This window comes from Prionailurus bengalensis, chromosome D2 (genome assembly GCF_016509475.1).
Source record: "Prionailurus bengalensis isolate Pbe53 chromosome D2, Fcat_Pben_1.1_paternal_pri, whole genome shotgun sequence".
In the NCBI taxonomy this organism is placed as follows: Eukaryota; Metazoa; Chordata; class Mammalia; order Carnivora; family Felidae; genus Prionailurus; species Prionailurus bengalensis.
This window is the reverse complement of record NC_057351.1, coordinates 69,653,521-69,678,670: the sequence shown is the minus strand read 5'-3', so window position 1 is coordinate 69,678,670 and position 25,150 is coordinate 69,653,521. Positions and strand designations below refer to the sequence as shown.

The following is a 25,150-nucleotide window of genomic DNA, read 5'->3' as shown; positions in this document are numbered from 1 at the left end:
TTGCCTGCAGGAATTAATGACAGTTGCCATAGCCTGAGAAAAATGGTATGATCCAATGGGAAACACTACTTGTCCTTTAAGGGGAAAGAAAAATGCTAATATTGCTTTTATTTTTTTTTTTAATTTTTTTTTAATCTTTATTTATTTTTGAGAGAGTGAGAGAGAGACAGAGTGAGAGCAGGGGAGGGGCAGAGACAGAGGGAGACACAGAATCCAAAGCAGGCTCCAGGCTCTGAGCTGTCAGCACAGAGCCCGACACAGGGCTCGAACCCACGAACCATGAGATCATGACCTGAGCCGAAGTCGGACAATTAACCGAATAAGGCACCCAGGCGCCCCTAATATTGCTTTTAAAAACCAACTAACTTCCAAGCATTTTGAAACTCAGAAGACAATCATAAAAATGTTTTATGTATTTACATATACTTATACTTTACGTAATTTATATTATGTAACATATCATATATTACATACATTCAAATATAGAACAGTCCAACTGTGGTTAACCATGATTTGAGTGATGCCATAGTCATTAACACAGGGTGCAAATTCATGCAATGAAAGACGGCTGAGGTCAGGCTACGAGATACCAGAGAAAGTCAACGAAGGGGTTGAAGGTCTATCTCAAATTGTCTCACTGAGTACAAAAGATAATAAATACTGATATCATGTATATATGCACTATATATGATATGTATTATTAATCATGATATATATAATTGTCCATCATGTTTTGCAGGGACTGTTAAGAGAAAAATGTTAAACCCCGCCTCTAATACACAGCCACCCAACCCACTTACGTCCTCTGTTCCCCTTCTGCCCTCGGTGTGCATTATTTAAACCCACTCACACCCCAGGTTGTACGCCTACAATGTCCCACACGTTCCTGCAGGATGCCCTAGGGATACGAAGACGAGGAAGGCACAATCTCCGAAGGGCTTACATTCTAGTCAGATGTTACAAGGACCAAGCAGAATTTTTAAGTGACATAAGAGAAACGCAAACGGCAAACAACGGGAGTCATAAATCTTTGTTACCCAGCAAAGATAGTCCAGGTTATCAAATTTATCATGTGTGACGTTACTGACAGGAAGTAAAAAACACACAATGCATGTCGGTAGAAGACTCCTTCTAAATCTGCAAACAGGTACCTCACGCAGTTCTCAGTGGTGAACAGAAACTTGCATTTACCAAGCGCTCATCTACCCGCCATTGTCTGGCCCACTTCTTACCTGCCTTGTATCTCCCCGTTCATCTCCCGACAACCTTCTGCCAACAGGTACTACCATTTATCCCCACTGCACGGGTCAGGAAACTGAGGCTTGGCCGACCGCCCCCCAAACCCAGGTTGTGGGACTCCAGAAGCAGGAGCTGAACCTGCCCACCTCCTCTGGTACCTAGTCCCTTTCAAATGCAGAGGTACTGCTACTAAAACCTCGAGGGTTCCCAGCAGGGTGGGGAGGGGGGAATCTGGACCCCCAGGGGACATGTGGCAAGGTCTAGAGACATGTTTGTTAGGTGCTAGTGGCTTGAAGACATTAGAGGTCAGGGATGATGCTAAACACACACCGTGCGACGCACAGGACAGTCCCCGGTGAGACAAATATTTTCCAGCCCAAGTAGTCAATGGTGGTGCAGCTGAGAGATGCCACACTAAGCCACCCCATCTCATTCACCCCCTCTCCCCGCCAAAGACACACCCATTCCCAGGCCATGCCTAACGGATGGTGAATCTCGTATAACCAAGTGTTTTTCCAGATGCACCCCTTAAAAAACTGAAGTTCTGTGAAAATACTTCAGAGTATGTTTGATTCTAATGTTTCTTTGTAGAACATGTTAGAGACACAGAAACATACATATGCCTGCATTTAAGCTTCATATTTTTAAATTTCAGTGTATTACTCATCACATGTTAAACACACTGCCAGGCACTCAGGGATTTTGGTGGAACCTCCAGGAATAACGGTCTGCTGCCATATCTGTTTAAGTGAAGACTGTGCTGAGATTTCAAGGTAAACCGTTAAAAAAAAAAAAATCTGCAACCACTTATCTGTTCCATCAGGACTTGATACAATGGCACCAAACCAAATTCCAGAGACAAATTAAGTGCGAAGCTTGATAAGCCTGCGTATGTCAGCCACAACCCACTTGGAAATTTCTGTGTTTAGCTAAACAGCCCCATGATTCTCAGGGACTTTGTAAAAAGTAAGAATTATAAAGTGCAACCTCTAAAACAGAGTTACTAAGAACATACGACCAGCTGACTGCCACGTATCAGACGTCTACACTACCTGCTGACTGCCACAGATCAGACGTCTACACCACCTGCTATGGCCCCTAAAAGGCACACATGTGGCTGATGGAACAGCTGTGTCCATCCTTCCTGGTCGTCCGAAGCCAAGGACCACCAGGCCACCTCTCTGCATCCTTACCAGCCCGCTTACAAAGCATGCAGACTGGGCCCCAAGTGCCTAATGTGGTGGAGAATGAACACATACAAAGATCTCAACTCCTACAAACACACGGATACAATTAGAACAGATAGCAGTTTTAAAAAAGATATAAGTAAAAGCCTTAAAACAAGATTGTTTTCTTTTACCCAGTCAACTGAATACAGTTGCTGTTGGTTTAAACAAGATAGTAACTTTTTGAAAGATAGAGCCAAGCTGGGCCCCTGGACTCCCAACTTGGCCCTGTTTCAACCAAATTATGGGAACCAATCACTTCTCTGCACCTCAGTTTCCTTGCCTTTCAAAACAGACTGCAGGGAGGCTGGCTGGCTCTGTCAGAAGAGCAAGCAACTCTTGATATCAGGGTTGTAAGTGCGAGCCCCACGTTGGGTGTAGAGATTACTTAAAAATAAAATCTTTAAAGGGCGCCTGGGTGGCTCAGTTGGTTGAGCGCCTGACTCTTGATTTCGGCTCAGGTCATGATCCTCGGGTCATGGGATCGAGCCCTGCGTTGGGCTCCGTGCTGAGATTCTCTGTGTTTGAGATTCTCTCTCTCTCTCTCCCTCTGCCCCTGTCCCCAACGCGTGCCAGCACTCGCTCTCTCTCTCTCTCTCTCTCTCTCTCTCTCTCTCAGGTAAAAAAAATAAAAATAAAAATCTTTCAAAAAGAGAGAGAGACAGAGACAGAGGCTCTACTTTTGTGCCACCCGACAAGAGGGGCTTGGGGCCTGGCAGCATCAGGAAACCCGAGGAGTGTGTTAGAAATGCAGAATGTCAGGCCCTCCCTGCATCCAAATGTGCGTCTGTCTGACCTGGAAGCCTGAACAGAGCTAGACAGCCTCAGGGTTCTCCTGTTGCTACAGCAGACTCCCACCTCCTCTCACTGTTCCTAACTCCGGGGACAATGACCATCACTGACTGCCTGTTAATGGAACATTCTCCAAACAGAGTCCTCTCCCATTGAACAGGCATCCTTTAGAACTCTGAGTGTAACTGGCCTCCTGTCCTCCAAAGAAACAGAGTCAAGCTAAACAAAATAAGCGAGCAAACAGAAGCCCTGATGACAGTTTTTCTGTAACAAGACTATATGCACGTTTCACCCAAAAAGTAGGTAAGGGGTACAGATTCCAGGATCCCTAGACCAGAGCTCGTCAACCCTGTGTGCACATTAAAATCACCTGGGAGGGGTGCCTGGGTGGCTCGGTCGGTTGGTCAAGTGCCCGACTCTTGATTTCGGCTCAGGTCATGATCTCAGGGTTCAAGACCCGCACGGGGCTCTGTGCTGACAGCTCAGACCCTGGAGCCTTCGTGGGATCCTCTCCCTCTCTCTCTGCCCCTCCCCTGCCAGTGCCCTCTCATCCTCTCTCTCTCTCTCAGATAAATGAACTTAAATAAATCAATCAACCAATCAATCAATGATAAAAATCACCTGGGAAGCTTTTTTGAAGCAGGGATGCCCATACCCCACCCCCTAAAGATGCCAATTCAGGTGCGCTGCAGTGGAGCCTGGGGCCTGAGCACCGTTTACACCGCACAGCCAGAGATGGGAACCACTGCCCTCGTCCAGCAGTTCTCAATGTGTCATTGCCAGAGAGGAGGCATCAAGATTACCCAAAAACCCATTAAAGCTGCAATGCCTGGGCCCACCCCAGACCCACAGAACCTAACCCTCGGGGGGTAGGGCCACAGTCTGCATCTGACGAACCCCCCGGGTGATGCCTGCTCGCGTCTGTGAGACGCTGACCTGGTCCTAATGAATGGGATCTTTAAGGAGTAGAACCCAGGATTCCATACTTTTGAGCAGTTCCCGGTTGATCCCTTTGTATACAGCCCGGAGAGCTGGTTGGTGGGCACTGAGTGAGGAAACCCCTGGACCCTTGAGCATTATTTTATGCAGACAGTAGTTAGCATAATGCTGTGTAGTACCATCTCTCTCCAGTCTGACTGCCGGGGTTGGAATCCTAATTCCTTGATCATGGGCAAAATATCTCTGGTAGCCGAGTCTCCGTTTCCTCATTTACAAAATGGAGATATAATGATGATAATACGAGTAACTACATCTTTCGGGTTCCCTTCTGTGTTGTTATGAAGAATCAATAAATAATTCATACACAGCACTTAACACCAGACCCAATGCTTCGGGAGAATTCAATAAGCATAAGCTGCTATTATTATCTGCTGTGGTTACTGCCTTTGACCCCGAAGACCAAGCACTTTACCGTCCAAGCTACTCTTTCATAAACAAAGAAACGCCCCTTCTTGAGGCTTGCAAAAGTATCTGGCTCTCTTCATAGAACCATGGAGAAGGAAAGGCCTCAAAAGCTCAGCGGAACCCACAGGCAAACTCTAGCTTCTCACTCAAAATCAGACAAAGTTATCCCAACTGAGTACTTGGCCAGCCCTCAAGTACTCAAGTGGGCACTGAGCAGCCAATAAGCGATCAACTGATTGACTTCAAAAGACTCTGGGGCAGCACTGCTCAAACTTCAGTAGGCTGAAACTCAGAGCCCTGCTTAAAAATGCAACTCCCAGGTCGTATCTAAAACCTGCTCCATCGGACCAAGGGAAATGGGGTGCTTACAAATCAGGACATGAGACAGCGCTAGAATTTAAGCTCCATGAGAACAAGCTGGTTTTGTCCATTCTGTCCGCGGATGAAGTCTGCAAGGGCCTGGCACACGCAAGATATGCAATAAATACTTTTGAACGAATGAAGGAACAGTCTGAGGTATGGACTTCAATCAGCCAGTCAGGCAGAAACTCAGCACGGCAGCAAGTGAATGAACCTTCCGAAGGAGCTGACTGGCAAACGAGTCTGGTGAAACGACACGAGTCTCTGTCATGGCCCCATCCACATGCAAACACACGCACACACTGCATCCTTTGTGGAAAGGGGACATGAAATCTCCCAGCCAGGTGTGGGTGGTGGGACTGAGGGAAAATTGAGGAAGTGACTACACCAAGAACGGAAGTTAGCCCAGATCTGCTCCTGAAGCAAGAAAGCAAATCCTCATGAGAACTGAAAGGGCCACAGAACCTGCGGCACGAGGAGGGGTGGCCCAGAACACAAGAGACCACCGTCAGATACAGGACTTGGGTTGGCCCTTGCCAACATCCCAGCCAAATCCACTGGTACCAACCTCTGGCCATTCTTACCACGGAGGCCAAGGGTCTACCTGGGCAAAGAGATGGACCGCGACTCACAGCATCATTTTAAGACACGGCTGAGGGGCGCCTGGGTGGCGCAGTCGGTTAAGCGTCCGACTTCAGCCAGGTCACGATCTCGAGGTCCGTGAGTTCGAGCCCCGTGTCGGGCTCTGGGCTGATGGCTCAGAGCCTGGAGCCTGTTTCCGATTCTGTGTCTCCCTCTCTCTCTGCCCCTCCCCCGTTCATGCTCTGTCTCTCTCTGTCCCAAAAATAAAAATAAAAATGTTGAAAAAAAAAAAAATTTAAGACACGGCTGAGACTAAACACCAAGTTCCCATCCAGGAATAAGGGGTCAATACGGCACCAGGACACTCTCCAGTTTCTACCCTTCCCTCCTTGACCTCAGAAAGCACACAGGCCCTGGGGGAGGGTCCTCGGGGCCTTACTGAGTCACGGCAGATGAGTTCAAAGACCAAAAAGAAGGAACATGCTTTGGTAAAGCTCAGATGGGAACGTGCAAGCGTGAGGACAGAAGGCAAAGTAACAACACTTGAAAGTCTCCACCGCTCAGCTGTGTAAACAAATAAAATGGTCCATTTCTTCTGGAGCCTCTCCTGGTTGTCTTTGCGCACACACACAAGCGTGTGCATACACACACACACACACACACACACACACACACACACCACTTCACATCTTAAAAGAAAAACAACCAAGAAAGGTCTACACAGTTTGTTTTTGCTGTGTGTGGAGTTATTTTTTCCTAAATCACATCTGACTTGGTGTGAAAACATCAACCTTTGGCCAAAATACTCTTAAAACAAAGGCTTAATTGGTTCTGAAATAGCCCTTCTGAAAACCAAGGGAAATCTCTTCTGTGGGTCTTGACCTTGATTACAACACTGCTCTTGGGGCTGGAATAATGACGAGTGGGGGAGTCCAGGAAGAGCTGTCTTCAGGGAGGCAACAGGGATGCCTACACATTCATCCACAGTCACCTGCAGGGCGGCTCTCTGGAAGGCACCGGCAGTGTGCGGGTCCACCTCTGCATTCAGCCTGCAAGATCTTCCCAGGTTAAGGGAGACGGTGGGAGGAGTTCCTAGGAACTGGGGCCAAAAGCCAAACCGGCCTCTGAGCACACCTAGCTCATTTTACTGCTCCCCTGTGTATCACTCACACACATACAACCACTGAGCCAGCGCACTTCAGGGACGACACTTGAAATCCAGTGTTCACATCTCTCTCAAAAGATCAATGCGAAGCTAAACACACGCATTACCCTGTGTCTCTCCAAGGCCACTCTTGGATATGAAGAACAGAAACGGACACACATATTCCTCCAAAAGATGTGGGTGAGAATGTTACTAGGACCTTATTCACAGTAGCAGAAAATGCGAGGCAATCCAAAACTCCAGGAACATAGAAAGGATGTGCACAATGTGTCATAGTCCTACGGAGAATACTGATGGCAATAAAAAAGAGCAAACTAGTGCCACATACAATAACAGGAATAAAAGTCAGATATAATGCTGAGTGGGGTCAGACAGGAGACAATCCATTCTGTACAATCCCATCCCCATGAAGCTAAAAACCAGGCAAAACTCGGGGTGCCTGGGTGGCTCAGTCGGTTGAGCATCCGACTTCAGCTCAGGTCATGATCTCGCGGTCTGTGAGTTCGAGCCCTGCGTCGGGCTCTGTGCTGACAGCTCAGAGCCTGGAGCCTGCTTTGGATTTTGTGTCTCCCTCTCTCTCTGCCCCTCCCCACTCACGCTCTGTCTCTCTCTGTCTCAGAAATAAACATTAAAAAAAATTTTTTTTAATAACAGGCAAAACTAATCCATGGCGATAGATAAAATTATTCCATGTGAGAATTGGCAGGGGCAGGGTGGGGAGGGTGGAGGGGTGGGGCTAGGGTTTTCAGGGTGGAGGGTTGGAAGCCAGATGACTGGGAGGTGAAGGGCATACGCAAGACATCTGGGGGGTTGGTAATATTCTCTCAGGGGCCAGCAAACCACAGTCTGTGGGCCAAATCCAGCCACTGTCAACTCTTATAAATAAAGTTTTATTGGGACAAGGCCACATCTATTCTTTTAGGTATTATTTTTAGCTCCTTTTGCATCACGGTGGCAGAGTTGAGTAGCTGCCACAGAGATTATAGGGCCTGCGAAGAGTAAAATGTTTACTATTTAGCCCTTTACAGAAAAAGCGTTCCAAGTCCATTCTACGTATTGGTCAGGGTGATGGTTTCGTGGGTGTTCACATGTGTAAAAGTTGGCCCACCTCTCCACTAAAGACATATTTACCTCATACTTCAATGAAACTTTTTTTTTTTAATTTTTTTTTTTTCAACATTTATTTATTTTTGGGACAGAGAGAGACAGAGCATGAACGGGGGAGGGGCAGAGAGAGAGGGAGACACAGAATCGGAAGCTGGTTCCAGGCTCTGAGCCATCAGCTCAGAGCCCGACGCGGGGCTCGAACTCACAGACCGCGAGATCGTGACCTGGCTGAAGTCGGACGCTTAACCGACTGCACCACCCAGGCGCCCCTCAATGAAACTTTTTAAAAGTCAGCAGAGCTAAATAACTACATCTTGCTTTTAAAAGGTCTGTTAAGTGTCATTCCAGTTATATCGGCGTTAACCACATAGGGAGAATCCGGCCATTTGTGTGATGCTGGTCTTTTCAACACCGAGAGGGGTCGGGAGGTTGTCAAAAGCGGGGAAGATCCCAACACGGCAACTGATACCGCGCCCAAACTTTTTCAAAAGAACACGAGGCGGCTATAGGAATCAGCTGGAGGCCATTCATGTCGACGGTGAACTTGGCCTAGTCCTGAGATTACAGGAGGGCTGGGAAGGGCAAGGGGTATGGATCTCATGGGTTGCAAGGTGTCCCCCTACTTGAGGTTATTTTGGGAACCAGCTCAGGAAAGCAACAAGCTCAGCTCATATCGAAAAGCAGGATTTATTAAGGCGAAGCAGTTTTACGTTTCCAGGGAAGGAAAATTCTGCCCCAACAATCACACCCCACTTAAGCCTTGTGCTGGAGAACACCGCGAAGGGAAAATGTCAGCTGTACTGCCCCCCAAAGCACTACCGTCCTCGTCTCAAACTAAAATTACAGCTAGATGCCATTTGGCTTGGCCTCGTCCTGGTCTAGCAGAGGTTGGGGGAGAATGAACCCTGAAAGCATGCCGGTGCTGGGTCTCTAATAAAATGTCTCTCTGTTTGCCCACATGGGCATCCAGCCTTAGCAAACAGAAGCAGGGGAGAACAATACTACCTGTTCATGGAGGAATGGTAATGGTTTCAGTCCCCCGAACAATGAGGTCTGTAATTTACTCCATCTTCCTCCTGAGAAAGAGCTTCACATGGCCTGCACCGTGCCAGGTGGTTTGGAGAAAGTCAAACTGCTCGGTCTCACAAGGGACGCTTCAGCAACGGGTGTAAAGACACAACAGCTGGTCTGGTCTCGGCCGGTCTCCCAGTGACATGGCCCCAGCCAGCCTTTCCACACCGAGATAGGGATCACTATGCTATTCAACCTCACCGATTCCCACACCCCGGGCAACAGGAGTCTCCAGCACTCCACCAGATGTAGTAGGCCTCAGGACATTTGTCTGTTCCTCTACCCATTCATCAAGACCTAGGGTTTGGGCCTGTTCCCTCTCCTAGCCCTGAGACTAAACCAGTTTCAGGGGGCAAGACTCGATGTGCCAACATCAAGAAGCAGAAGGCCCAGCAGGAAGTGTGCCAGCAACAACAAGTGCAGCATCTAGCTAGAGACGTCAGTCTGGAAAATACGTGGGGATGGAGGGCGGTAAAACCACCTTCCCCTAAAATACACAGAGGGATCAGATCAGCAGCACACGGCAGGAGCAAACAAAATATTTTCCCAATACGCTCCTGTCGCCCTGAAACAAGCACAAAAACGTGAGGGAATCCATCAAATAAAAATGTCTGCAGAACCGTACTTTTTTCACGGGTGGAAGAATCCACAGTGTCGCTGGGGCCCATGGCTGTCTGAAAGCCTTATCCAGGAAGCTGCAGATTTGAAACGGGAGAGCTACAAAAATGGACTATGGCTGTAGTTTGGTGAGACCACAGACGGACACACAAGTTATCTGCAACGGAACAACATAAATTATTTCACCAACCGACATCCACTTCCGGGAAGAGGAGACCCAGAACCAGACTTCACCATCACCACAACAGGCTTCAAAAGCCTCTCTCCAGAGGGTTAAACCGGAACACTCCCGAAGTTTCGGCACCATTAGTTACACCGTGAGTAACATCCATCCTGGCAGAGCCAGGCAAGGCAGACAGACGAAAATCGTATTAGTCTGCTCTCCCTCCACTACTGCATTCTGCTGGCACCCGTTCAGCTCCGAGTCTATATTAGTCTGTGATCTGTTTAGCCTTTGGATTTAAGAGAATGGAAGCACTACATGAGCAGGAAACCGGACACTCATCAGAAGCTGGGCTCTGTCACCTCTCCCTCCCAGCACTTTTCAGGACATACATCAACAGGTCCAAGAGAAATCAACATTTCAGGACAATCGGGTCGAAAGTGATATTCTTAGCACCCCTTAGCGTGATCTGGATGCACCGGAAACAACCCTCCGGCTGTCAGTAGCCCCCTCCCCCTCCCCTCCCCCCACCATTCTTCCAGGTCGGCCACCTCGTTTTGCTCTCAAATGAAGATTCTTCCCTAAGCCAAAAACAATAGCCAAGCTGGGGTCTTGTGTGCCCATCACGCCTGATCAAGAAACTAAACACAAAACACAGGCTCCTCTTTCTTTCCATATTCTTTACATCGTTTTGGCAGCTTTTCTGCTCTTGTTTCTTTGCTTCCCACCTCCCCAAGTCAATCACCTACCACCAGCACCATCACCACCTTCACCATCGTCACCACCACCACCATCATCATCATCACCAACCATCATCCCCATCATCATCATCATCACCACTATCACCATCATCATCATCATCATCATCATCATCATCACCATCTAGATCGGGGGAAGGGGCAGAGAAAAAAAGACACAAGAGACCTACTTATTGACAATTCAAGCTTCAGGATCTCTTGCATTTTCCTACCTGAATTGCAATCTGGTGTTCAATCGTTTTGTACGCAGAGTAATGTGTGCTCCCGGACTGAAAATGGAGCTGTAGAAAGAAACCAAATCAAAGCGTTCTGCTTATGTCACAAACTACAAGAAAACATCTTAAGCAGTTTATGAATAGCAGACAAACCTTCCTAGATTGAACTGCAGCCTTGGCATTCAATCAAGACCTGTGTATTTTTATTTGTTGCTATGGATAGGATAATCATCATAATCTAAGGTAAAGTTTAAAAAAAAAAAAAAGCGTCTATTCAATAAGCGAAAAGGGAGGGGGGAGGGGGCCAAGAGTGAGAATCATTGACATGAAAAGGAAAGACGGACGCCCATTAAAACATAAAGGAAGCCAGTGTGCTGAGCAGGACGCTGCAGAAGAATTAACTGTGTGCTGCAAAAAGCCACGAGAATTGCGACACGTAGGTGTGAGGACAGGCAGTGAGAAAGGGTTCTGAGAAGCCACAAGACTGCAACAGGTACAAGACCCCCACTGTTCTGACAACTGGGTTCTTGCTCCTAAACACAATTCTATTTTGGGGAAAACAAATGTGTCAGGCAGAATTCAGGGGCCACCGATGCCTTATGCATTCTTCTGCAATGACTAAGCGATCCGTCCCAGAACGTCCCTATAGCCTGCACTCTAGGAATCCACACTTCCCCATAGAGGGAGCCAACCATTGCCAAAGAGCCACCAAGTTTTCTAAGGACGGCCTGCTCACTGGCCCCTGGGTGAATGCTCGTCCCTGGCTCCCTCAGATTCTCCACAACCGGGTGGGGGGCGGGACGACGAAGTCTCTCTCTCGGGCCTTCCCCTCTGAAGCCCTACAGAGCCCCCATCAAAGAAGTGGGTGTCCCCAAACAAAAAGGAATATGGAGATGCCTCACCAAACTCTCCTTTCCCCAAATAACGCTTGTTAGTAGTGGGATCCTCCCGAGCAGGAAAACAAACACTATCTGATTCATTTTATAAACAATACAATAGTCACTAAAGGATCTCAACAGTATCTGGAAACGCATTTTAATTTGCAACATATGAACAAATGAGGAGGAATTAGTCGGTCCTGGGGAATCGCTGCTCATTCACCTCACAGCAAAAGGCAGCAGGGGCTCGCACTTCCAAACCACGGCTGTTACTGCTACCAGAACACTTCCATAGTACTAGAACAAAGTGTAACCTAGCTTGCCAGTGAGTTTTAGATCCAATGATTTTGTTCACACAGTTCAGGACTGTTCAAAATCAGTCCGCCCAGGTTTTGCGGGGGGGGGGGGGGGGGGAAGAGAAAAAAAAAGACAGAAAGGAAAGAAGAAGAAAAATGAAATTCACATAAGAACTTTTGAACCAACACAACACAGAAGCGATCAAATTTTTAACATAGTCTGAATTTATACTGCTCATGAGATAAGGCTGGAAGTCCCCATTTTAGCATCCAATGGGCTCCTCTGAGATCATTGTAACTGCTCCAAAGAAACAATCAAAAACACCGCCTATAAATATTAGGAGACTGCTTGCCCCAAAACATAATACTAATCAAGGTGAAAAGAGGCCACAATAAAGATGAAGCCAGGAATGAATATATATGTAGTCCTTTACCTGTCAAAGCAGAACGATGCACCACACTCCCTAAAACAACTAGAGACGAACACTGAGCAACTGACCGTCAGCCCATCCCCACACAGCCCACCCCAACACACACACACACACACACACACACACACACACACACACACACTCTGAAGCAGTTCACCTAAGTGAATTGCAGAAAAAGAAAGATGAATTTGCACCCTTTGAGCCCCACGCCCCCGCCCTTCCTATGAAAACTGCCAGCCAGTAAACAGAAATTTGCACTAATTTCTGTGACAATTCCGCATCACTTTCAAACAACTTTTGTGCTAGGGCCAGCTTTCTCTGCCAGGTTGGAATGCTTGGCTGGAGAGCAGCTCTTGTCTGAGGGGTGGGGGGTAGGGGGTTCCGCTTCTAAGTCGAGAGGCAACAGTAACAACTCATCCCCCTTTTCAGCAGGGTTTTATTTTCCTCTTTTCCAACTGCCTGATTCAGAGCTTAATGGAAACTTGTCCAAGCTTTTCTTCCCACAAACCCTGTGGAGCCCTAGGCAATCTGTACTCAGGGTAACCACAGGAATCTCAGATTGTCAATTAAAATTGAATGGACACCTGATAACTATATGTCGTGGAAATCAAATTTCATATAATCACAGGCTTGTGAATAAATTAATGAAACTGTGGCTAATCCAAATTCAATTTTCACTTGTCCGGTTCCATTCTTAATCCTTGCGTCCAATCACCACCCAAACAACACAATCCCAGAGAGAACGCTGCAATTAAAACAGGAAAAATGCAACTGCAAGGTCCTTAAGAATGTAGTTGGACAAAGTTAATTTCACACACACACACACACACACACACACACACACACACACCATTTTAACACCCCCAAACAATGTAACTTCCCTCCTCAGGTGTCCAGACAAACCGAATAACCCGGACCAGCTCATAAATACACACAGCACAAGCTCCAATCAGATCTTTACTCCCAGCCAGTAACCACTGCGTTGGAGAGATATGGAGCTAAACTTCCGCCAGCTACAGTGACACAGACTTACAATTTTCTTGTTGCTCCTTTGGGTTTCCACCCCCTCTTCTACCAAATGCTGTTTTCTTAAACATAACACTTTAAACTGCTTTTTGCTTCCCTGTAAAATACAAAGATGCCTTGTTCCTCATAGTCCAGCTTTTTAAGACAAAGACAAAATACAAGGACCCAGTAAAAACTTGGCTTTCTAGACTGGAACAAGAATTTACTTCTCTCTCTGTAAAAAATCTATTAAGAAAGGAAAGAACAAGAGAGGGTGGCCTTTTCTTTTTCGAATCGATGAGGGGAGGTTCAGAGATCCATCTAAGGATCAGCCATCTAAGGCCCATCTGAGTTTAGGAACCTCTACTCCTGGGGCTGCCCTGCTCTTGGTCACCTGCAGCAAGCACTCCGCAGCGTCACTTCCTCCGCCAGCAGGTGCAGCTTATACCTTGGGCATGCAGTGCGTCCTCAACATGGTGCCTCCCTGGGGCATCCTGGGGCTTTACCAGATGAGAACTCCAGGGGACCTTTCCTTCAATTCCTTCCCATGAAACCCTCAACAAAATAAACCTTCCCTTCCTGTGTGCTTGTTTACAATGGCCAAGCCCACCCACCCATGCTAACACCCCCAGATGATCTGGCCCTCACTTGTCCAGAGGAAGAACCATAAAGAGGCGGCTGTGCCCGGCACAGGATTGCACAATTCCCCAGCAATTAAAAAACCAACAATTTACAATTAACTGCTTCCCTTATGATGATCATATCGTGATGGCTCTTGGTTTATTTCTAATCACTACCACTGGCCCTCAATTTGCTGTCTCAGATATAAGACATCAGAGACACCCAGAGACGAGAGAAAAAGGAAAACCACATTTTCATCCACAGACATCTCCTCCTCAAAGGGGACCCTGTGTTGGTTTCTCCCACACTAAGTGAACTTCCAGTGTTCAGAAGATTAATTTTTTATACCTATTCATTCCACTAAATTGGTAAGAGGTGGAGCATTCGTTTTATTGTCACCTGGTTTTCTCTTTTATTAAAACAAACACAATAATCCAATCCAGATTCATTCCCTAAAAAGTTTTGGTTTTGGGGACCTGGGGTCCACCTTCTACCCTACAGCCACTACCATGAGCCACTTGAAGTTTAATTTCCATGTCATTAACTTAAAAGACAGATATTTTTGGGGCGCCTGGTTGGCTCAGTGGGTTAAGCGTCCGACTTCAGCTCAGGTCATGATCTCACGGTTCGGTTCGTGAGTTCAAGCCCCGCATAGGGCTCTGTGCTGACAGCTCAGAGCCTGGAGCCTGCTTCAGATTCTGTGTCTCCCTCTCTCTCGGCCCCTCCCCTGCTCATGTTCTGTCTGTCTCTCTCAAAAAGAAATAAACATTACAAAAAAAAAAAAAAAAAAAAAGAGAGAGAGAATATTTTTGTCGTTAGTAGGTCTAAGGCATTTTCTTCGGTCATCAGGCACCGTTAGGGACAGAGACAGCAGCCCTGTGCTGCGAACCTCTTACATTTAATGGGAAATACAATCCTGATCAGGACTCTGGGCTACCCTGCCTGCCCTTTTAAAAAGTGCCAAGGGGACCTCTACCTTCCATAGGGAAGGCAAAAGCAGCACTGACTGGTAGGTGTGCCGGTTTAAACATCCCTCGCCGGACCTAGACACCGAACATTTGTACCATCCTAAAAACAACAACTTAACAAAGGCATCCCCTTTTCACTTCCTGGCATTCTGCTTCAGAAATTCTGCCGCAGCAAAACGCATGCCTTCAGACACCAGAACAATCTCTCCTACTGTCTCGATGTTCCATCCAATGTCTATTTACCCTCATTAATTTTTCTTTTCTTTTCCTCAACCTGAAACCATCAGCTATGAGTCAGAGAATGATCATTAACTTTTACAGCTTCCATACACATCCACCTACTCACATTTGGGGAAAGAAGACTTGCAACATTGCCTGAGACCAAAATCCTCCATGAAAGAAAAGGGAAGAAAAAAAAAAATCACTTCAAGAAAGTTATAGCTGTAGGTCTATGGGGGCTTGGGGGGGGTGGGGTTACATTCATTGTTTTTCCACTCGGTGCCACAAATCTGGAGCAAAAAAAAGCAAAGTTGAACTTGGTTACGGTGATAGGGATTTCTGGGTTGATTTCTGAAGAAAAACGAGATGATTTTCTTTAAACATCAAAACATAATTAAAGTTCTTAAACTGTGGGGGGGGGGGAATGAAGTGAATCAAATTTCCTGCTCTTGTACAAAACACATTTCTAGCATAGAAAAACACGTGGGCTAAAGGGCTGAGACATGCTCCTAACACAGCATTTTTCATTAAAAGTTGCTACATTAACACTCTTAAAATGATGCCCTATCATTACTCCACTTAGCAGTCACAGCTCTGCAACTCATAACGAATTAATTTGCATTAATGTGGGTTTCCTGTGTCCTTCCCTGGGTATGCCATTGTGATTCCGGCTTAATAAAACTGACAGGACAGTAACATAGTGCCTTTTATTCCACTTTCCAAAACAAACCAACCCACCCAAAGACCCACACAAATCCTCTCGATTTTTTTTAAGCATTTTGCTAATATATTTAGTACATCATAATTGGCCCAGCACACAGGAACCTAGTTATCTTCTCAGTAAATATTTATAGCGTCATTCTTTCCCATTCATTCTGCATTTTCTTGGAGAATCTCACTGTAGCCTACATCTGCAATTCATTGACTTTACAATTTACCACATGTTGGGATGGGAGAGGTCCTAGCTCCATTTGAATCACTACACAAATATGCAAGTGATTTATCGGTTTCAAACTGAAGGCTACAAGAGAAGAACTCCACTTTCCCTGAACATTACTTCTTCTGGCAGACCATGAACAATTACAGTTCGTACTAATTAAGCTCTGTAAATGTGCTGTGCCCTGCTAATGCCTACCAGGCCTCAAATTTATTTTCATGATGCCAAACTTTAGCGAGCAATTTTAACTCCTTCAGAGCTGATCCCACTAATAATAGCCATTCCTGCCCCTATAAACAGAACTGTTTGGGGCTACTTCATGGCCAAAAAAAAAAAAAAAAAAAAGAGACAGAGAGAAACAGAAAGAGAGAGAGAGAGAGAGAGAGAGAGAGAGAGAGAGAGAGAAGACAGAAGAAGAAAGAAAAGAATAAAATATAACGGGCTGAATTACCAGCCCGAAATCAGATGTGCCTAAGGAAGAAAAACCTATCCTGGGAAAACGAAGAACACCACGGCTGATAACCCGTTCATAGATCCCACATCCCCATCGTTGTAATGAGCTGTTAAGGGATTCATATCTGTCCCTGAGGGCTAGTAAGTTTCTGCATTCCATTGATTAGAAAATAAAACCTTTCAGCCGCGGTCTTTAAGTTTGGGTTGGATGGAGGGGAGGATCCCGCCAGAAATGACAGGGCCATCAGTCCCCCTCAACACACATACCTTACCCACACACCTCAGGATCCCACTCCCCCTTCACCATGTGGTCCCTCTGTAACACACCAGAACCGCCCACTTTTTAAAAAATAAAAATTAACATCAACAGGATAATTGGCCTTCTCTCTCTCATCAGGCTGTCGACCACAGAATGCCCCTCCCCTAGACCCTCACGCAAATAACTGATATGAAACATATCTGTTGCTGGATAGAGCGTTTTAGGTGAGGAGTGGACTGAAACCACTCCATGCTGAGCAAAGCAATAGTTTTTAACAGCACCTCCCCCTGGTACTCCCACCTCTCATAAGAGACTTCCAATCCCCAATTTCAGACAAGCCATTCCCCCAAGCCCCAATTTTTGTCCCATCTTCTTATATTTTTTCCAATCTTTCTTAATCAGACATTTATTCTGGCTACCTCTCTGTGTTTCCTTCCCCAGATAACTGTGCACTTTTACCAAATGAGAGGCCTTCCCATCCCCAATGTAAACCTGGAATTTTTTTCCCTCATCCATTAAATTCCTTTAATCAACTCTCCTCACTCACCTAACTTTTTTTTTTTAAACCCTCACATTAACTAGTGCACTCTGCAACGTGTGTATTTTCCCTTCCAACTCAGTGGAACATCATATAAATTAAAGAGCAGTCTCTCGTATCAGGTTTCTTTAAGTATTCTGGGAAATATGCACAATATAGGCAACACGGTCCAAAAAAAAAGAAAGAAAAGAAAGAAAAGAAAAGGAAAGGAAAGGAAGGCAAAAGAGAGAAAGAGAAGGAAAAAAAGGAAAGAAAAGAAAGGAAAAAGGAGGAACCAGAAGACAAGGCGAAAGATGCAAACAGTAGAGCAACTTTGCTTTTGAAAAAGGCATTTGTGCAGAGCCCCCACTGAATTTCCATCCCTGAAAGTGCTCTTTATAAATGTGTATAACAATAGCCTAGAGGAAAAGTACAAGTCAGCTGCCAGAGGAGAGGGGGTCTGTCTCAGTAAGCTCAGATTGTAGAGGTGGGGGCCACGGGAGGGGGGAGGGCAGCATCTGAGATGGGCTTCCCCCATCTCATTGCTTATAATTAGTGAGAGAAATCTGAGCTACTGCCAATGTCTGCGGACCTTGAATATTATAAGGCCAACGTGGCGTCAAATATCTTAACATTCATAAGTGTTATGGGCTGTAAATAAAGCCTGTGGATTTATGACCCGGTGGCGCTTGCCAGCAAAGGACTGGGGCACATTTCTTTCAGCAGACCTGTCGAGGTGCAAGCTTGCCTTTGGTTGTAAAATTAACCGTTTCCTTCACAAATGTGCTCAATTATAAGTCAGAGTTGAAGATTGACTCACACGGCTGCCAATATTCACTCGCGGAAGAAACTCAGACGCCCACGTCACGCACCCCCCCCTCAAAAATAAAAGCCCCGAGAATCTGATTCACCACCCCCCCTTCCCAAACTTCTGAAATGTGTCACCTTAGAACAGTTACAAATGCGGTCAAAGATATCATCTAATTCCACTTACCAAGACTAAAAAGCTTACACCTACTTCCTTGGAAAGTGCTTATTTATTTGGCAACTCTATGGTTTAAAAAAACAAGAAAGGGAGTAAATCACTCCCTGGCTGCAGTCTCGTCCCTTCCCCCAATATAATGTCATCCACTTCCTGTGTAGGAGAGAGCCTCTGCTAAATCCAGGTTGTCTCATACTTAACTGCCAATAAACCAACTTCCACATAACTTCCAGACAGCTGGGGAAAAGGTCCTCGGAGTTTTAGTCATGGTCCAGAAACACGCGTCCACACAAAAATTTGCAGCTGTCCTTTCTCTACAGTGCATTTTTAATGTGATTCGGGGGCCCCTGTTGTGAAACATCTGACAAAATGTAAAATCCTCTTAGATACCTTCTAGTTTACCCACTGTGCACGTGTAAGAGAAGTTGCACCGGGATTTCTCAACCAAGGAAAAATCTAGGCACTTTTTGCATGCACCCAGGTACCTCGTGGGATGTGAGGAGGCATTCAAACCCTGCAAAGACTTCCACTGTAAGGTTTGAAAGCACAGCCCCCCGTGCAACTAGTAAAATGCTAGTTTTTGAAAGCAAGTATTTTTTTAATGGCGTGCAGATCTGCGCTCATATCCCGCGCTGCTAACAGAACAGCATTCTTGATCGGCCAGCCCCCGGAAACCTTCCTGTTAACTTTTTCACAGCTTGCTAAGAAACAGAAAGCTGACCAGCTTCCAGCAGGGACTCTAAATGAAATCCGTATCAGTAAAATGAAAATCAGGGTGGAAAACTCCTAGCAAGAACCGGGATTGTTTGCTTCCAAATCTTTTCTCCATCAGATAGGGGGCATCAGTAAAAGCTACATCCCTTAAGCAGTCCAAAGTTTCCAAAAACACTTCTTCCAGATAAGCACTTCAGGCCCCCAACTGCCTAATTGCTTGTTTCTGGGGGTTGAGAAAGTTTTAATTTCAACAGACTGCGAAGCGCTGGCATATTAAATTTATAATCATTAAAATATGACTTATTGGGTGAATGCTCAGCCCGTAATCCATCCTGCAGACATTAAACTCCAACCTATAAAGATTAGCACAGAATTAATACTGTTGCATTGAGATTGGGATCTAAACATGTTCGCCATAAATATTTCTGAAGGAGATGAAAAACAATTAGCATAAATACCAAAGAAGGGAAAGAACACCTGTTCTTTTTCAGGGCGATAAGCATTTTATTGTTCTCTATTTAAAATGTAATGACCTGTGTAATTACAGTAATATTACATTGTTATGCAGGGGCTTGGAATGTCACACTTTGAAAAGTGTTGTCAAAACAATCAGGGGTGAAGGTGGGGGGTGGGAGGACAACCAAGGAAAGGACCACCATTAACCCTTCACACTCTAAGGTCTAAATCTTTTGTATGAGAAAGGATTATGTTGTTTGAGTGAAGGAAAAACATCCATTTTTCACAAGCCAGAAAGAGAATTTGTTTGCCCGGCTACATAAAACCTCAATGAATAGGCCCCTCTTGGTTTCTTTTAAATGCTGGGATTCCAAGTTCAAAAGTGAATTCAAGATGCTGCTTATTTATTTGTTCAACCTAGTAGCAAGCAGCTCAGTTAAAAAGCAACTTTGGGATAAAAGAAGAAACAAGAGCTCTCATACTCCAGTCTTAAAAAGAAATCTCAAACCTAACTCCAATTCTGACCACCCTAGCCCGATTTCTCAGCGTGGCAAAAGGGAAAAAGAAATGGGGCACTACTTTTTCCTACCAATTTGAATATGCTAACAGTATTTTTATCTCTAACATACAACTGCTACCACAATTCTTGTATTTGTTGTTCTATCACTTCCCATCTACTTAACCAGACTTCTCTCCTTAATGTATTTTTGTATCCGAATCTGTCTTTTTAAAAGCCATTCCTATTACTGTATCAAAGACTAAATTAATGCTATGCAGAAATCTTTGTCGCTTTAAAATAAAATTATTACTATCGAGCTTTATGGCGTCTTCAGCAATTAAAGCATTATTCTTGAGATAATGTATTATTCATCATAGCTGATTTAATGATACTCCTTAATTCTTTACATTCTTAAATAGAAAAGCAGGAATCAGGGATCCAAAGAGTTTGCTTTTTAAAGGATGCTGCTGCTTACAGGTACACTAATAAGGAACAGAAACCGTAGCAAAAACACCACCACCAAGGAGGGTCGGGAAAACAGGAAAGCATACAGCTAATTTGTCTTTATACCTTGCCCTCAAAAACACACTCTATGAAGCACGAAGAATTTCAGATGAGCATGAAAAGACCCCTATCTTGCCTATAGATGCCCTCGGCAGCTGTAGGAAATCTAGAATTGCAAGCTGGCCCTCTGATCGAAGACGTCAGGAGTGACACACAACAGCTTCCCGTCCTCGTGTCTATTGCGCTGCTTACTGGCCTAAATAAATAACTTTAATTTTGGAGCACATAATCTAACCCAGGTAACAGATAAGGAGGAAGGGCCTGCACACACAAAGATGTCTCTTGGTGTTTGACATGCAAATCCGAACACTGCCTACTGAGTTCAGAAATGTCCTCTCCTACTCAATCTGATGTCACAGCACAAGGCCACCCGCTACGTCCACAATTAAAAGAACTAGAGCGGTCTATTCCTATAATGCCCACAAAGGGGACCGATGGTTGGGAGCCTTCCTTTTTCGCCCCGGGAAATCGTTTATTTGCCTTTAACAATTTCGCTGTTTCCTAATTACAGCACAACACCACCGTTCAAGTTTTAGGCGACAGTATGGCAAGATCGCCAGCGGTCAGGCTGGGAGTTTGAAGAGTCAAGAAGGCCAAGAAGCCCGCCATCAAAGCTCAATATTCAGATTGGCCTTTCTGATGGCCAAGTGGCTTTTTAAATAATACCGGAGAGACTCCATCGTAGGGGGAGGGGAGTAAGAAATTCTCAGGGTTACTTTGGAATGTTGCTTGGTCGGGTTGGTTAGTACACAAACCCTCTGTTTCTGAGCCGAATGCTCCGGGTTTAGCATGCCCACAAGCTCCCAAGAAAAATACAACGTAACCGGACTGTGCCTCCCCTTGAGCTGCAACCCCACAGCCCAGCCCCTGCAGCCTGAAAGAGCTGGCCCTGTAGTAGGAGGTCGGGCTGAAACGCTCTACCAGCTTCCCAAGCACGCAGAAGCCTGGGTGCAGGGAAGGAAGGGAGGGGGGGGGGGGATAATTATTTCTCTTTCCTAGCCATAAAAAGTGACTGGTCTAGCATGCCCGTGCCCTTTTTGCCAGGGCCCAAAAAACAAGTAAAACCTGATAGTTAATATTTTAATGCTTAAAAACACTTGTAGATCGGATCGACTCCCATCCGGCAAGCCCTCGGCCATTAGCACCGAATTCACGGCTGCTGAACACTGGGTACATTATTTCAAATTGCTATCTCGAGTTACCGAAAAAAAAAAAAAAAATAGTGTGTGTAAATAAGGGGTAGGGGGCCCAAACCAGAAAAGGTGCAAAATGACAATCCCTGGAAACCAGGCACAAACGTCTAGAGGTTGCGTCTAGAGACCGGCAATCCAGGCTTTTTAGAGGAGGGTGGGATTGGGGGCGGGGGACGGGGTTCAGGATGAGGGCAGGGAGCAGAGGACGGTCCGGGAACAGGATGAGCCTTATTAACAAATGTCAAGGGGGCGCGGAACGCTCGCTGCGGAAAGCACCCGCGGAGCCTAGCACCCGGTGCCGCCCTGGGGTCCCCGAAGTTGGGTGGCCCGCGAGCAGCAGCCCACTCCCTTGAAGGAGAGGTGCCCTTGGCCTCCCGCACTCTCTACACACCGCTGGGCCCGCAAACCCTGGTCTCTGATCCTCCCCCAGGGCCCAATGAGGGCCTTCTCGGAAGCTGGCGAACGCAGACCAACCTATAAACCCCAAGGCACCCAAATTCCCTGGAAATACATCGAGTCCGCTCAAAGGAAGCCATCCCGGCTGCACACAAACCAAGAACCCGGTCACAGGGGCCTCCCCACTCGGCGCGGCCCGAGAGAGCCCGCAGCCGGCGCTCCGGGCAGCCGAGCCCGCCACACCGCGCTCAGGGCGCTCGGGGCCCTGCGGGGTTGCCAAAGAAAAGCAATCCCAAAGCCCCCAAGTTTGCAGTGGGACCAGTCTAGGAGGGGTGACCTTCCAGGGGAAAGGGGGAGGGGGAGGTGAAAGCCAGCGAACACCACTAGAAAGCTAAATAAATAACCAGCCGAAAGAAAGCCGAGGCGCTTCTCCCGGGCCCCGGGCTCCGCGCGCTCGCTACTTCTCCAGTCCAACGCCTGCAGGAAAATCCACTCTCTACCCCGCGCGTCGGGCACCAGCCCGGTCACTCGGGCCCCGGCAGCGGCAGCCAAGGGGTTAACCGGGGAAAACCCAAGACGCCACAGAAGAGGGAAGGAAGAGAGAGGGAGAGGGAGAGAGAGCGAAAAGAAAAGAGCCACACAGTCATCTTCCCAGGGTGAAGAAACAAACAACACCACCACGGGGGAGGGGGGAATCAGCGCAAAAAAAAAAAAAAAAAAAAAAAAGTTCTTCTGTTTCCCGCCCCCCCAACAAAACCCTGCTTGGAAAGAAAGGTCTCCCCAACATCACGAGGCAGCAAACTGAAAGCAAGAACATGGCGAAGTGCAAACAAATCCAGTCCACAAAAGGCAGAAAAGTTTGGAGAGTTTTGGGCTGCCTGGGCCGCGAGCGGGGGAGGGGAGGCGGGGAGGGGAGGAGGCGGAGGGGGGGGCGGGGAGGGAGGGAGAGAGGGAGGGGAGGGGAGGGGAGGAGAGGGGAGGGAGGGGGCAGGGCAGGGGCCGCATGCGGGGCCGGGCGGGCGGCGCGGGCGGGCAGCGGGCGGGGGCCGGGCACGGAGGCACTTACGGTTCGGGCGGTGGGCGAGAGCGATCCGTTGGGGAGGTAGGGGCTCGTCAGGTCGGGGATCATGATGAAGGGGTAGCCGGGATACGGTGGCCCCTTAAAGAGCCCTCCATCTTGCCTCTTGGCCGCTAACATGGCGGGGCGGCGAGGGGACGGCGGCGGCCGCGCCGAGCGGGAGAGAGCGAGGAGAAACTTTTTAGAAAGTGCCCCAAGTAGCCGGGCGCCCCGGCAGGGCCGGCGCGCGGCCGGGCCGAGCGGGGCGCGGGGCCGGGGCGCGCGGGGCGGCGGGCCCGGGGGGCGGCTCCGGGCGGCTGCGGGGCGCGCGGGGCGTACTCACCTTCTTCCAAACTTTCCCGGGATTTATCTCGGAAACTTTCGGAGCGAGGCGGAGGCCGTCTTTCCGCCTTCCCGGAGGGGTGGAGGTGGGGAGGGCGAGGGGCAAACGCCACGCAGAGGGGGGAGAAGGGGGAGAAAAAAGATCAGCGGGGTGGGGGGGTTGGGGGGGGAGAGAAAACAGGGTTACAAGTTTCTGCAATGGTGGCACCGCGCGCACACGCCGCCCGCCCGGCCCCGCGGCGCCCCCGGCCCCGATTCCTTCCCTCTCGGCACCGTTTGCCAAGCCCAGGAAATAGACTCAAGACCCCACCAGCCCGAGGGGCTTTTCCTACCTCGGAATCGGAGGAGCTGTTTTGATTCGTTTCTGATTCATTGACTAGAGACGATTTGACATCAGCTAAATCCCTCTCTGCCGAGGAGTTTTCGGAGCTCTTCTCCTCCTGCTCGCCCTCGTCTTTGAAGGAAATCAGTTCGTCGTTGGCGCCTAGGTCATCTCCTCCACCGCCGTTCAGCTGCGGCATTTTTTTCACCCACCAGCAGCAATTTTGGAAGGAAAATGAAGGAGGAAGAAAAGCAAAAAAAAAAAAAAAAATACCCCCAAAAAGTTTTGCCCCCCCCAAAAAAATATTGCAAGAAAAAGACGAGTCCAAGGTGAACTTTTTTTTCTGCTTTGGGGTCTTTTTCTCCTGGGGAGGGGAAAGAGGGAGAAGGGGAGGGGAAAGGGGGGGAGATCTTCTGCACGCGTGAGTTTGGGTTTCTTTTTTCTCTCGTTCCCAAGGATCCGATCAATGTGCAAAAAAATAATAAATAAAAAAGGGGGGTAAAAAAAACACACCAACAACAACAAGAAGTCAGATATAAAGAGCAAAGGGGGGGGAAGCCGAAGATACAGGAGGAGCTCGTGCCGCTCGGATTTGAGTGAGTTGAAGTTAGACTGAGAGCTTTTCAGTTCAAAGGCGGCGCTGATTGACAGATAGAAAAAGGGGGATCGAAATCCGGAGGAACGGAGTAGTCTGGGAGCGGAGATTATTGACAGGGCGAGAGGAACACACTCGCTTAATGAGATGCCGGGGGGCGGGGCCGGCCCGGTGACGTGTGCATAAATAAACAGCCGGGGTGGGCGGGGCGGGGGCGGCTAACAATGATCCTTTCGGGCGCCGGGAGAGGGAGGAGGGAGAGGAGGAGGAGGAGAGGGGCGGGGGAGGAGAGGGGAGGGAGTTGGAAGGAGGAGTGTGCAGGGGGAGAGGCCTGCGCTGAGTGGGTGCGAGCCCGCGAGTCTGGGCGAGGGTACTGGGACCCGCTCCGGGAGGGGGGCGGCTTCGGAAGGACAATGCGGAGTGGGAGAGGAGGGGAAGGGGGTGGCGACCGAGTCAGGAATCCGAGCCGCGGAAGGCGGAAGGAAAGCCCACTTGGGGGGCGGGGATGGGGAGAGGCCCAGAAAAAGTGCACTTTGGAAATATTAGAAATAAGTCTTAAGGAAGGGGAAAAGGAGGAGAGTACCGTGGAGAAGGGAGGGCGGGGGGGGGGGGGGGGTGCTTAGTGGTTAGTCCAGCAGTGAAATCAGCCACCCTTGGGCGGGGATCTAACAGAAGTGGTCAAAAAGAAAGATCAACCCTCCTCTTTCAGAGAGCTTGGGGAAGTGGGGAGCTGGGCAAAGTTCCTG

At 47.7% G+C, this 25,150-nt stretch overlaps 1 protein-coding gene across 41 annotated transcripts in view; it reads right to left on the bottom strand.

Annotated features, from left to right (window-relative positions):
* Nucleotides 1–24,555, bottom strand: part of TCF7L2 (transcription factor 7 like 2) — a 203,583-nt gene extending 179,028 nt beyond the window's left edge. For 6 of the 41 annotated variants that reach the window (XM_043597531.1, XM_043597537.1, XM_043597532.1 and 3 more), the window contains exons 1-4: nt 23,820–24,554; nt 23,489–23,555; nt 23,155–23,279; nt 10,698–10,766 (exon numbers count right to left, since the gene is read on the bottom strand). In XM_043597531.1, the coding sequence (XP_043453466.1) occupies nt 10,698–10,766; nt 23,155–23,279; nt 23,489–23,555; nt 23,820–24,008 (450 nt within the window). In that variant the 5' untranslated portion in view covers nt 24,009–24,554. Of the gene's footprint in view, nt 1–10,697; nt 10,767–23,154; nt 23,280–23,488; nt 23,556–23,819 lie in introns of all 41 variants that reach the window. The other 35 variants (XM_043597564.1, XM_043597543.1, XM_043597548.1 and 32 more) reach the window with 17 other exon arrangements.
* Between the last annotated feature and the right edge of the window lie 595 nt (nt 24,556–25,150).